This window comes from Nematolebias whitei, chromosome 1 (assembly GCF_014905685.2).
Source record: "Nematolebias whitei isolate Nwh7 chromosome 1, NemWhi1, whole genome shotgun sequence".
Lineage (NCBI taxonomy): Eukaryota > Metazoa > Chordata > Actinopteri > Cyprinodontiformes > Rivulidae > Nematolebias > Nematolebias whitei.
The window spans coordinates 4,864,879-4,879,872 of NC_056498.1; the positions used below are offsets into that span (position 1 = coordinate 4,864,879).

At 45.2% G+C, this 14,994-nt stretch overlaps 1 protein-coding gene across 1 annotated transcript in view; it reads left to right on the forward strand.

Moving 5' to 3' along the window:
• Positions 1-14,994, forward strand: part of zcchc4 (zinc finger, CCHC domain containing 4) — a 129,252-nt gene that overhangs the window by 13,979 nt on the left and 100,279 nt on the right. The window contains exon 5 of the mRNA XM_037682083.1: positions 14,348-14,428. Coding sequence (XP_037538011.1) covers positions 14,348-14,428 — 81 coding nt within the window. The remainder of the gene's footprint in view (positions 1-14,347; positions 14,429-14,994) is intronic.

Sequence of the window (14,994 nt, forward strand, 5' to 3'; positions counted from 1 at the left end):
TCTTACCCTCTTGCTTGAGGGTGTCAATAATGGCCTTCCTGACAGCAGTCAGGTCGGCATTCTTACCCATGATTGCGGTTTTGAGTAATAAACAGAGCTGGGAGTTTTTAAAAGCCTCAGGAATCTTTTGCAGGTGTTTAGATTTACGTTGTTGATTCAGATGGTTAGGTTAATAGCTTGTTTAGAGAACCTTTTCATCATATACTAATTTTTTGGGACAGGCATTTTGGGTTTTCATGAGCTGTATGCCATAATCATCAGTATTATAACAATTAAAGACCTGAAATATTTCAGTTGGTGAGCAATGAATCTGAAATATATGAAAGTTAAATTTTTATCATTACATTATGGAAAATAATGACCTTTATCACAATATGCTAATTTTTTTAGAAGGACCTGTATGTATGCATATATGTATATATGTATGTATATATGTATATATGTATATATGTGTATATATGTATACATATGTATATATGTATATAGGTACATATGTATATATTAGGGGTTGAACGACTACATAATATTTAAACTCGACATTAACATAATACTACTCGAGTAGAACTCGAGTAGTTGATGATGTCATAGGATCTCAAGATGAAAAAAGTTAAAAATAAAATAATAAAACCGTCAAAGAAACGTAATTTATTATTTACAATTAAAGCCCATCAAAACATTGGGATCGTGTATTATGCTACCATTTATCATACTGCAAATAAGTCACAGGAAAACCAAAACTATTAGTTATTATTATTAAGCTGCAAAAGTGAAAGAAACGTAAAACACGAAACTAAAAACAGTGGGGCGGACGACAACCCCTCAACACCGCCGCCTGTGGTGCGCATTAGGTGTAGTTTTAGATATTAATATGTTTATAGTTTATACACTGGTGGGGAAGGAGCCTGAGCTGGTGTGTGAGGCTGAGAGGTTCCGGCTAGACATAGTCGGACTCACCTCTACGCATGGCTCTGGCTCTGGAACCAGTTTCCTTGAGAGGGTTCGACACTCTTCCACTCTGGAGTTGCCCCTGGTGAGAGGCGCCGAGCAGGAGTGGGCATACTTATTGCCCCCCAACTTGGTGCCTGTGTGTTGTGGTTCACCCCGGTGAATGAGAGGGTGGCCTCCCTCCTCCTACGTGTGGGGGGACAGGTTCTGACTGTCGTTTGTGCTTATGCACCAAACGGCAGTTCAGATTATCCGCCCTTTTTGGAGTCCTTGGAGGGGGTACTGGAAAGTGCACCTCCTGGGGTCTCCCTTGTTCTGCTGGGGGACTTCAATGCTCATGTTGGCAATGACAGTGAGACCTGGAGTGTCATATTTCTTAAATAATAATTTGACCCCAAGTGGCAGACTGGAAAGAACAGAGTCAGAAGTTATAAAAGAATAAATGTTTATTTTTGCAGGACAAAATCCTCCAGGCTGAAAAGAGAAGGCAGGGACAAGGTGAGTATCCAGAATGATCTTCAGAAAACAACTGATCAATTGTGTTGAGGTTCTTGTTCTTACTGCAATGTTTCTTGTAGTCACGTCCAGAGAGGAGAGGTTCAAGGAGTCCCAGGGTTCCAGGTGATCCAAGCAGTGAAATGAGGTGAGTGTTGGTAGAGAGAGGAGCAGGCCGTCTGAGGCGGAAAAAACTATCTCTGCAGGAGATCAAACAAGGTCTTCAGATACAAAGTGCTTCAAACAGATTAAGTGGCTGGTCACACACTTTACCATAAGCATGATAATGTCCCGGCGCTGGAGGTATGTCTGGCAGAGGTTCTTATACCCAGGCAGGGTAGTCCTCCAAACCAGGAACAGGTGTGGAGTGGTGGTTGATTAAGATTGGCTGCAGCTGATGAGTGAGAGAATGGCTGGTGGACCTAGAACTCCGACAGAACACCCCCCTCAAGAATCGCCCCTTGGCGATTTCATCCTCTTTTCAGGGTGATCTCTATGAAAAGAGGAAATTAAACCAGGATCCAATATGCGAGACCTAGGGATCCAGGGATGTTCTTCCGGGCCATACCCTTCCCACTCCACTAAGTATTGGAGGCCCCTGCCTCTTGAAGACGCCTGACTGTGAATGCAGGTGAGTTGTCGATTAGGCGGGGAGGTGGGGGAGGCTTGGTGGGAGGGGTCAAAGGACTGTTGATTACAGGTTTTACGTGAGATACATGGAATGCAGGGTGAATCTTCATTGATGGTGGGAGTTGCAGGCGGACGGCTGATGGATTGAATATTTTAGTTATGGGGAATGGTCCGATGTATCTGGGGGCGAGTTTCCTTGGTGTATCTTTGAGAGAGATGTCTTTTGTGGAGAGCCATACCTTTTCACCCACCTGGTAATTTGGAGCTGTCGACCGGCGTTTATTAGCGAACCTCTTGTTTTGTGTTGCTGTCCTGAGTAGCGCTTCTCTGGTCTGACGCCAAACTCGCCGGCATCGTCTGACATGGTACTGAATAGATGGGACAGATATGTCTGAGTCCTGAGAGGGGAAAAAGTGGGGGTGAGTAGCCCAATGATGCCTCAAAAGGAGACAAACCTGTTGCAGAGGAGACTTGTGAATTATGGTCATACTCGATCCAGGGTAGGTGTTGGCTCCAAGAAGATGGGTTATTATTAATCACACACCTTAGTACAGCTTCCAAGTCCTGGTTGCATCTCTCCGTTTGGCCATTAGACTGAGGATGATAGCCGGAAGACAAGCTGGAGGTGGCACCCAAGGCTTTACAAAATGCCTGCCATACTTGAGAGATGAACTGTGGTCCCCTGTCAGACACAATATCAAGCGGGATACCACGAAGACTGAAAACATGGTTTATCACCAACTGTGCCGTTTCAAATGCTGAGGGTAGCTTGTTCAGAGGAATGAAGTGAGCGGCCTTAGAGAATCTATCAACTACAGTGCAAATGACAGAGTTACCTTCTGACAGAGGAAGACCGGTGACGAAATCTAGGGCAATGTGGGACCACGAACGACTGGGAGATGGTAGAGGCAGAAGAAGGCCTGCAGGAGGTTTGTTATTATTCTTGTTGCGAGCACATGTTGGACAGGCAGAAACAAAATCCCTCACATCATTAGACATGTTAGGCCACCTAAAATGTTCCTTAGTGAGGTGTAGCATGCGTGTGATGCCAGGATGACATGTGAATCTTGCCGTGTGAAGCCAATACAGTACCTTGCTGACCATAGAAGGCGGAATAAATGTCTTCCCTGGAGGGCCCGTACCAGGGTCAGATTTGATCCGTTGTGCTTTCCGGATGTCATCTTCCATGGCCCAGGTCATGATGCCAACTGTGCAGGATGCAGGCAAGATACTCACAGGAGTATCAGAAGTTTCAGAAGAGGAGAACTGGCGGGACAGTGCATCTGGTTTAATGTTGCGAGAACCCAGAATGTACGTGATAGAAAAGTTAAACCTGGCAAAAAAAAGGGACCATCTGGCTTGCCGTGCGTTTAATCTCTTAGCCCCCTGAATGTATGCCAAATTCTTATGATCAATCAAAATAATGAATGGCAATTCTGCACCCTCTAACCAATGTCTCCACTCCTCGAGAGCCATTTTTATGGCCAACAACTCTCTATTACCGACGTCATAATTTCGTTCAGCAGGAGAAAGACGACGGGAAAAGAAAGCGCAGGGGTGGAGTTTCCCATCGTCTGTCACTCTCTGAGATAATACAGCCCCCACACCTGAATCTGAGGCATCCACCTCCACAACGAATTGTTTGTGTGGGTCCGGGTGGGATAGGATCGGAGCTGAAGAAAAGCGATGTTTTAGTTCCTGGAAGGCAGTTTCTGCTGTTGGGGTCCAGGTAAATCTTTGCTGGATTGAAGTGAGCTGGGTGAGAGGCGAAGCAACTTGACTATAATTCTTAATGAACCGCCGATAAAAATTTGCGCACCCCAGGAACCTCTGTAGCTGTTTTAGGTCTAGTGGGGTTGGCCATTCAGCCACAGCCCTGATCTTTTCAGGGTCAGAACGAACCTGTCCTCTCTCAAAAATAAAACCAAGGAAGGATACAGTGGACACGTGAAACTCGCATTTCTCAGCTTTAACGAAAATATGATTTTCCAACAGCCTCTGAAGCACTGCTTTTACGTGCTTAGGGTGTTGTTCCTTGTCTTTTGAGTAAATCAGGATATCGTCCAAATAAACAAACACAAAAACGTTTAAAAAGTATCTTAATACGTCGTTAACTAGAGCTTGGAATACTGCAGGTGCATTAGTTAACCCAAAAGGCATGACCAAATATTCAAAATGGCCTAAAGGGGTCTTGAACGCAGTCTTCCACTCGTCCCCCTCTCTGATCCTCACCAGATGGTAGGCATTACGAAGGTCCAACTTGGTAAAAATAATAGCATCCTATAGTTGCTCAAACATAGAGTCCATAAGGGGTAATGGGTATTTGTCTTTAATCGTGATTTGGTTTAACCCCCTGAAGTCAACACATGGCCGTAGTGTCTTGTCATTCTTTGCTACAAAAAAGAACCCCGCCCCAACCGGAGATGTAGATGAACGAATGATACCAGATTTAAGAGACTCATCAATGTACTGTCTCATAGTCTCCTTCTCGGGTCCAGACATATTATATAATCTACTTGAAGGCAATGGTACGCCTGGAAGGAGGTCTATGGGACAATCGTACGGTCTGTGGGGAGGTAACGACAAAGCCCGTTGTTTACTAAAGACCGTAGCAAGAGTATGGTAGACTGAGGGGATATTAGAGAGGTCGATCTTTTCTATGGTCTGTTCAGTAAATACCCCGGGAGAAATGGCTGAACGTAAACATTCTCTAGAGCAGTTATCTCCCCATTTTTCTACTCTATTTTCAGACCAGTTAATGAGTGGGTTACAGTATGTCTCTTTAGCCACAGATAACCCAGAATCAGTTGAGACTTGTTAGAATCAAAAACAAAAAACTCACCCTGCTCATGATGATTGCCTGAAACTATGAACTTAAACTTTATTGTTTTTTGAGAAATAGAGGAGATGGTCTGTCCAGTGAGGGCGGCCACGGCGATAGCAGGGTTAAGTGCTGTGGTAGGTATCCATAGCTTCTCAGCCAGGTCCCTGCTGATCAGATTCTGCTCTGCCCCAGAATCAACCAGAGCCTGAACAGGAAAACTAGTTGTGTTAATGTACAGGATAGCAGGTAAACATAAATTCTTGCCAGGAGAAAAAGAAGAAATACCCACCAGTATCCCCTGGTTTACTGGTGAGCTCTGTCTTTTAAACGTAGGCAACATGTAGCCACAATATGGCCCCTCCTACCACAGTAGAGACACTCATTGTGGTTAAGGCGACGTTGACGCTCCTCTGGAGAGAGTCTCGTCCTCCCAATTTGCATGGGTTCAGGATCCGACGGAACAGTTACCGGTGCGGACCAAGCACTTCCGGTTTCGGGGTATGTATGGGGACTGTAGTTCTCAAACATATTCTCACGAAAACGATTATCAATTCTAATAGAGAGTGTGATCAGGTCATCTAGGCTTGCTGGTGCCTCTCTGGTGGCTAATTGGTCCTTCACTTGTTTATTTAAGGCATTAATAAATGCGCTCTTGAGTGCCATCTCACACCAGTCGGAGTCCTCAGCCAAAATACGGAAGTGGGTGGCGAATTCGGCGACGGACCTGCTTCCCTGGTGTAATCTGAACATCCTTTGAGCATCTTCCTCCTGTTGTAATAGATGGTCAAATACACGCTGAAAATCCTTGAGAAAGGTGGCATAAGTTAAGGATTTCATATCACGTTTATTGAGGTGAGCACAAGCCCACTGAAGTGCTTCGCCCTTAAGTGCGCTAACAATATAAGTTATACGTGAGGCATCAGAGGTGTAGGTTAGTGGTGCACGGCTAAATGCTAAGTTACATTGTAACAGAAAACCGCCACATTTGCTGGCGTTACCTTAAAAAAACTCAGAAGGATGAACATCTGGCTCCCGGAGAGTCGTGACGTTCAGGGGGGCTGATGAGGAGGTTGCTGGTTGTTGAGGTTGAGAGACCTGGGCCGTGGGCATAAGAGCAGATAGTTGCTGTTGCAGGGAGAGAATCATGCTTCCAAGCGCCCGGAGGTTGCCTTGTGTTGTTTGTTTCTGTGAAAAAATCTTTTGTAAAGTTTGGTCCTGACGGTCTATGCGTCTATTCTGTGCTTGGATGGACTGCTGAATCTGTTCCTCCCCAATCTTACCTTGGGGGTCAGTTTGGCCGGGACATTCTGTCATATTTCTTAAATAATAATTTGACCCCAAGTGGCAGACTGGAAAGAACAGAGTCAGAAGTTATAAAATAATAAATATTTATTTTTGCAGGACAAAATCCTCCAGGCTGAAAAGAGAAGGCAGGGACAAGGTCAGTATCCAGAATGATCTTCAGAAAACAACTGATCAATTGTGTTGAGGTTCTTGTTCTTACTGCAATGTTTCTTGTAGTCACGTCCAGAGAGGAGAGGTTCAAGGAGTCCCAGGGTTCCAAGCAGTGAAACGAGGTGAGTGTTGGTAGAGAGAGGAGCAGGCCGTCTGAGGTGGAAAAAACTATCTCTGCAGGAGATCAAAACAAGGTCTTCAGATACAAAGTGCTTCAACCAGATTAAGTGGCTGGTCACACACTTTACCATAAGCATGATAATGTCCCGGCACTGGAGGTATGTCTGGCAGAGGTTCTTATACCCAGGCAGAGTAGTCCTCCAAACCAGGAACAGGTGTGGAGTGGTGGTTGATTAAGATTGGCTGCAGCTGATGAGTGAGAGAATGGCTGGTGGACCTAGAACTCCGACATGGAGGGGTGTGGTTGGGAGGAATGGCCCCCCTGATCTGAACCCGAGAGGTGTTCTGTTGTTGGACTTCTGTGCTCGTCATGGATTGTCAATAACGAACACCTTGTTCAAGCATAAGGGTGTCCATATGTGCTCTTGGCACTAGGACACCCTAGGCCGCAGTTCGATGATCGACTTTGTCATCGTGTCATCTGATCTGCGGCCACATGTCTTGGACACTCGGGTGAAGAGAAGGGCGGAGCTGTCCACTGATCACTACCTGGTGGTGAGTTGGCTCCGATGGTGGGGGAGGATGCCGGTCAGACCTGGCAGACCAAAACATATTGTGAGGGTTTGCTGGGAACGTCTGGCAGAGTCTCCTGTGAGATGGAGTTTTAACTCCCACCTCCGGGAGAACTTCGAACATGTTCCCAGGGAGGTGGGGGACATTGAGTCTGAGTGGACCATGTTTCGTGCCTTTATTGTCGAGGTGGCTTACCGGAGCTGCGGCCGCAATGTTGGCGGTGCCTGTCGCGGCGGCAACCCTCGAACCTGATGGTGGACACTGTCGGTGAGGGATGTGTCAGGCTGAAGAAGGAGTCCTATCGGGCGTTTTTGGCCTGTGGGACCCCGGAAGCAGCTGATGGGTACCGGCAGTCCAAGAGACATGCGGCTCGGGTGGTTGCTGAGGCAAAAAACTTGGGTATGGGAGGAGTTAGGAGAGGCCATGGGGAATGACTTCTGCACGACTTCGAGGCGATTCTGGTCCACCATCCGGCGTCGGAGGGCGGAATACTTTGAAGACCTTCTCAATCCCACCGGCACATCTTCCACTGAGGAAGCAGAGCCTGGGGACTCTGGGTCGGGCCCTCCAATCTCTGGTGCTAAGGTCATCGAGGTGGTTAAAAAGCTCATCGGTGGCAGGGTCCCAGGGGTGGATGAGATTCGCCCGGAGTTCCTTAAGGCTCTGGATGTTGTAGGGTTGTGTTGGCTTACGCGACTCTGCAATATTGCGTGGACATCAGGGGAAGTTCCCCTGGATTGGCAGACCGGGGTGGTGGTCCCCCTATTCAAAAGGGGGACCGTATAGTGTGTTCCAACTACAGGGGAATCACGCTCTTAAGTCTCCCTGGTAAGGTCTATTCGGGGGTTCTGGAGAGGAAGGTCCGTCGGATAGTCGAACCTCGGATTCAGGAGGAGCAGTGCGGTTTTTGTCCTAGCCGTGGAACACTGGACCAGCTCCACACTCTCAGCAAGGTCCTGGAGGGTGCGTTGGAGTTTGCCCAACCAGTCTACATGTGCTTTGTGGACTTGGAGAAGGCGTTCGACCGCGTCCCTCGGGGAACCCTGTGGGGGATACTCTGGGAGTATGGGGTACCGGGCCCTTTGATACGGGCTGTTAGGTCCCTGTATGACCGGTGTCAGAGCCTGGTCCGCATCGCCGGCAGTAAGTCGCGCTTGTTCCCGGTGAGAGTTGGACTCCGCCAAGGTTGCCCTTTGTCACCGATTCTGTTCATAACTTTTATGGACAGAATTTCTAGGCACAGCCAAGTTGTTGAGGGGATCCGTTTTGGTGTTCTTAGGATTGCGTCTCTGCTTTTTGCAGATGATGTGGTCTTATTGGCTTCATCAGATCGTGATCTACAGCTTTCGCTGGAGCGGTTCGCAGCCGAATGAGACGTGGCCAGGATGAAGATCAGTTCCTCCAAATCCGAGGCCATGGTCTTGAGCCGGAAAAGGGTAGAGTGCTCTCTCTGGGTCAGGGAGGAGGTCCTACCCTTTGGGGTCTTGTTCACGAATGAGGGAAAAATGGATTGTGAGATCGATAGGCGGATAGGTGCAGCGTCTGCAGTGAAGCAGACGCTGTACAGGTCTGTCGTGGTGAAGAGAGAGCTGAGTCAAAAGGCGAAGCTCTCAATTTACCGATCGATCTACGTTCCTACCCTCATCTATGGTCACGAGCTTTGGGTTGTGACCGAAAGAATGAGACCTCGGATACAAGCGGCCGAAATTATTTTTCTTCGCAGGGTGTCTGGGCTCTCCCTTAGAGACAGGGTGAGAAGCTCGATCATCCGGGAGGGACTCAGAGTAGAGCCGTTGCTTCTCCACGTCGAGAGGAGCCAGTTGAGGTGGCTTGGACATCTGTTTAGGATGCCTTCCGGACACGTCCCACCGGAAGGAGGCCCAGAGGAAGACCCAGGACACGCTGGAGGGACTATTGCCCCTTTTCCATTAGTACCGGTACGGGCTGACTGGACCCTACTTGGCCCGGTTCTGAGGCTTTTCCATTAGTACCGGTACTTAGCACCTGTTACTATTTTCAGTACCCATGGCTCTGTGGTTCTAACCCGAACAAAGAGGTACTAAAACGTGACGTCAGAACACTGTTGGTCACTGATTGGTCGGGGGCGGAGTCGGGTTTGCGGAGTCACTGGATCCTTCAGAAACTTTTCAAAACAATAATCCGCCATTTGCAATTTCTTGGACTGGAGCGGCGGCTAGACTTATTTTAAAGATTTTAAAAACAATACTGACAACATCTTGGTCTAATGCTGATGTGCTGGCATTTTTTGTGCTTGGTGGCCGACAACATAATTCAGAGCAAGCTGGATGGAGCTCTGCTGGTGTACCCCGATCCTCCCCCCAGAGCCTTGGAGCGCCAGGCCGGACAGGACGTCATCTCCCCGGCTCCAAGTTCAGCTGGTCACCTCGGAAGATCCTTCGATGTGCCGACTCGGAGGCTCAGGTTCCGGATACCAGCCTTGTGTGCTCAGAGCTCCGCTGGTCACTGCGAAGCTGGAGATGGGGACTTGCAGATGGCCGTCGCCAGACCCCGGCCGCGCTTAATCATGAAGGTTTAATCCCGATCCCACCCGGCAGCCAGGTGGACTGGACAGTCTTGGACGGACGGTGGAAGCGATTTTTAAATAAAATATTTTGTTTTTATACAAAAAATGTTTTAAAAAATTGCTGAAGCGATTTAAAAATGATTTTTTTTTTACACGTAAAATGTTTTTTAAAATCGCTTCCACCGTTCGTCGCAGACCCGTCTCTGTCCACCTGTCTGCGCGGGTCGGGCCTTCATGATTACGCGCGGCTGGTGTCTTGGAACGGCCTCTGTGAGTCACGAGCTGAGCTCGGAGCTGGGATGACACGCGCGCACGGACCGTAGGACAGTGTCCGAGTTCAAAGGCGCTCAGCTCAAAGCTGGCACGGGACACCGGGATGGACAACTGTTTACAGGCCAAGTTTGCTTTAAAAGCGGGGCATTGAAACACAGACAGTCCGGGGGTAGTAGTTCCACCAAGGCGCTGGACTCACCATCAGAAATCCAAGATTCTGTGACGAACAGAAAATCCAACTCCTGATCTTTAAAAAAGTCATTGAGGATAAACGTCTTGTTGGAAACAGACCTTGCGTTGATTAAACACATCCTGATATTGTCCAACACAGGCACAGCCGTGGATGGAGACGCGCGCGCCAGCGGGCGCAGGTTATGAAGAACAGCTCCTCCTGGTCTGCTGGTGCGGCGCACAGGTAAACAACTCCAGGTGTTCACATGGACTGAGCGCGCGGGCAGCTGGCCAGCAGCCGGGCCCCGGGAGCACCACGGGTCAGAGAGGAGATGATCAGATCCAGAGCGAGTCCTGATAGAATAATCCACACTTTGCCTCAGTTTCACCAAAATCCCTGCACGCTTCCCACGACGTCTGCAACGTTTCCTCCATGGAGAAAGGCCAGGGTCACGCAGAAGGAACGCAGGAATCTCAGATAGGACCGGTGGAGGAGAGTGCTGGCCGCTGTTCAAAAACTCCGCGGGAATTTCAGCAAATGTACGGAGCTCCAAATGTGCCCGACGATCATACTGAAAATATGACTCGGCACACTGCACAAACCATTGTAAAAATAACAAAAATAAAATACAAGCAGAGAGAGGAAGATGAGCCTGCCCGTCCTGTCTCCGGAGGAGAGGATCGTGTGAGACCAGCAGAGCTGGTCATAAAAAAATTATATATATATATATATATATATATATATATATATATATATATATTTAGCGTTTAAGATCAAAAAAATAAAAAAATAAACGGTGCCAGCTTCATCATGAAATCCTGTTTTCACGTTAATGACAACTCAGCTGAAAATCATAAAAAGACACAAAACTATTGGATCTCAGGAATATTTCCCTCAAACATGTTTAAAGAAAAGAGACGACCTTCAGTTCAACTTTATTTTAACCCACAAATGTACAAATCACAAAACAAGAACTTTAAAGCAAAGCTAAAAATAAAATGTATATATGTGAACAAGAAAGAAAACCACACATCTAAAATGAACATTAAAAGTAGACACAATGAGTGCAAATACATCAAATGATGATGAAAACCTATAAAAATTTAAATCTAGATATTTTTGTAGAATCTGGTTCATCAGAGTTTTAATTTATATACAAATATATATATTTATATCTATAAATATATATAGATATAATTATATATAATAATATATATGTATATATATAAATACATATATATGTATATAAATATATATGAATATATATATGATATATATATGTGTGTGTGTATATATATATATATATATATATGTACACACACATATATATATATATATATATACACATATGTGTGTATATTTATATATATATATATATATATATATATATATATATATATATTTATACACATGTACATACACACATACGTACATGCATACATACATACACACAACTACAAAATAATATAAATTCTCAACCTGTACTGAAAACAGTTTCTGCGTCTCAGCGCCACCAGCTCGTGAGAGGTGGTGACGTCAATTTGAACCCCGCCCACTGGAACCTGTACTGAAAGCATAATGGAAACACAACCTGTACCGTACCGAGTAGAGTAGAGCTGTGCTGTACAGGTACTACAGGTACTAATGGAAAAGGGGCATATGTTTCTCGCCTGGCCTGGGAACGCCTTGGGATTCCCCCGAAAGAGCTGGCCCAAGTAGCTGGGAAGAGGGAAGTCTGGGCTTCCCTACTTGGGCTGCTACCCCCGCGACCCGACCTCGGATAAGCGGAAGAAAATGGATGGATGTTTAAATTTTTTTTATAGGTTTACAGATTAATATTTTTTGCTTTTAGTTTGTGAAACAAGATCGGAAGGAAGCTGGTTCTGGTTCGGTCGTCGGACCTGGTGTTACACCATATTCTGTGACCTGCAACAGTGCATGCAACACCGCCCCCTACAGTCACAATATACAGTGGTCACAGAATATGGTATAACACTGGTTCGCAACAAGCTCCAAACAGTCAGGAAGTTGATTCATTTTCTGTTTCCTTACAGTACTTGAACCGGAAGATTCATCTTTAGTGAAATATTTCCATACCATTGATGCATTTCTACCGGTTTGCCAAGACTGGGCCTGCTCCACTCCATCCGTCTGCTGGGAGGAATCCATTTGGTAGCTTCTACTAGTAGCCCGGTGCGGATCACGTGACACGTGACGCAATGACGTAACTGCGACATAATGACGTCACAGCGAATACTCAATGTGGCATTTAAAAACTCGATAGATGTCCTATGAATCGACCTGTCGATTACTCAAGTAGTCTGTTAAAGCCCTAGTATATATATCTGTATATATATATATATATATATATATATATATATATATATATATTTATATATACATACATACACACATTTGTGTGTGTTCAAACAGTAATTATAACAATATATTAATTGGGCGGGTTTTTTGTATGATGGGGCATTTTTTTAACAGATTTTTGGGCTGGAAAACCTAGACACTGGCAACACTGTCTGTGTGTGTTGAACAAGAAGTTAAAGTCTGTAAAACATCATCTGCTTGTTGAATCTTGATCTATAACAAGACCTGTATATCTCAGTAGCTGTGTGCTGCCACTCATGTTACATTGTGAACACTCGCAGCTTATACACAAGGGTGGCTTATTGATGTACAATTTTTTTTAAATTCACATTTATTCAGGTGTGCTCTTTAGTCCATAAAATACAGTAAGCATAAATGTAGGACCCTCCCATTGGATAATGATTGCTTGGGTGATCATGTTTTAGCAGCAACAAGTGATTTAACCCTAAAGGCTTCCACATACTTGGGAATACTGTGTGTACTCCGTGAGCTGCGAGAACGCAGACGGTTGAGACTTCATACTCGAGCATACACCCTGATGGGCTGCAGTCCAGCTCCGCAGGCAAGGGGCGTTTACCTTTGGGGCAAATTGAGGTCGCCGAATGGTCATTTGCTGACACTTGCTGACTGGACTGATTGACAGGTCAAAAAAAAAAAAAAAAAAACGAGCTGCCAGCAGCCCTGGGTAGAGGCAACTGGCAGCTCAGGAGCAGCAGCAGCAGTGTTCTGTGTTTATATGTTGATGATAAAAAGTTCTAAAAAAATTAAAAAACAGGGAGCCCTGCAGCCCACACATCAAACCGTTGTCACACCATATTCTGTGACCACCATATATTGTGACCGTAGGGTGCGCTGTTGCATTTTTACACCATACTTTGCAATATATGATAAACACTATCATATTTTGTGACCATCTATATTTCCATAATAGTCATGATATTAGTGGTTAGATGTTACTTAGGATATGTATTTTGTGTATTTGGTTTAGTATTTTGTATTTGCTGTATGTTTTATGCTGCTGTCTTGGCCAGGTCACTCTTGAAAAAGAGTCCAAAAAAGTTCAATCTGGTCCTCTGGACATTCAAAAAAACAAACAAAAGCAAAACAAAGCAAAAGAAATCTAGAAACGTTTCGTCTCTCATCCAAGAGACTTCCTCAGTCTGAGGTGCTGTTTTCAGCTCAGTCTCTTAAATAGCACCTTCTTAGAGTGGATCAACCAGTTTTGCTGCTGACAACCAAAACCAGCTGATCACATGCTCAAGAAGGACCATCAGCCTAACAATGGGTCATTAGCACACTGATGGCTGTTTACTACTCACAGAGGGCTGAGTGATACTAGCAATCACAGCATTGTAAGAGGGGGACAGTTGAACCCGGAGGCCTCCACCCCTGTTTAATGATGGACGATTTCTTTTTACAAAGATGACCTCCTTCCTCCTACTCTAAGAAGGTGCTATTTAAGAGACTGAGCTGAAAACAGCACCTCAGACTGAGGAAGTCTCTTGGATGAGAGACGAAACGTTTCTAGATTTCTTTTGCTTTGTTTTGCTTTTGTTTTTTTTGGTTTTTGTTAAATGTCCAGAGGACCAGATTGAACTTTTTTGGATTTTTCTACCTGGATTATTGAGCATGCATCAGGATATCTTGAAAAAGAGGTTTTTAATCTCAATGAGTTATTTTTCCTGGTTATATAAAGGATACATACATACATAATATTTGGAGAAAAGAGAGAGTCAGCCTCCTTCCTCCAATATAATAATAAATAAAATGTCTCCCTCCACTCTCCAGGATCTGTCACTGTGTGCTGCCTCAGACTAGAAAAGAAAAAGCGTAATCCACTTGCGTTCTTGTCCACAGTGTCAGATCTGCGTTTCTTCAATGGCTGATTTTAAACTGCAGACTTTATTATTCATTAGCTGTAATGATTGTGTTTCAGGCTGCATGAGCTGATCAAGCTACGAAACTTGGAGCAAAACCAGGAACCAATGAGAAGTCTGCTGCTGGACATTGATTTCAGGTAACTTCCTGTTTGTATTCATTAAAACATTTAGCTCTGGACTGTGCAGAAGTTTCAGACAGTGAAAGCCAAACTTACATCACTCAGAGGTTTTCAGCACGACCTCTTGTTCAAATTGTGAACAGTAATATTTGTGTTTGATGTTGACTGAAGGTTTGAGCTTCTTGACCGTTTCCCTTCTTAGTCCAATTTCACATTATGAACTTCCATGCTGTCATTTAAAAAAAAAACAGAAGGTGCGATTGTGCCAGTTTTTGTCCCCCGACGCAGAGCGAAGGGGACAATTGTGGGAATTGAACCCACAGTCGATCCAGTGAGCATGATAACTTGGAAAATAAGTGAGGTGCCCACTTCCAGTTTTGGTGTATGGCTGCATATAGATGGAAGAAAGTTTCCTTTCACTAGTTAGGTTTCCAAGCCAAAATCCAAGATGGCAGCCGACATGTATGACGGGGACATCCATCATGCTACTTGCATAAGTTCTGTAAATACGTATACAGGTCCTTCTAAAAAAATTAGCATATTGTGATAAAGGTCATTATTTTCCATAATGTAATGATAAAAAT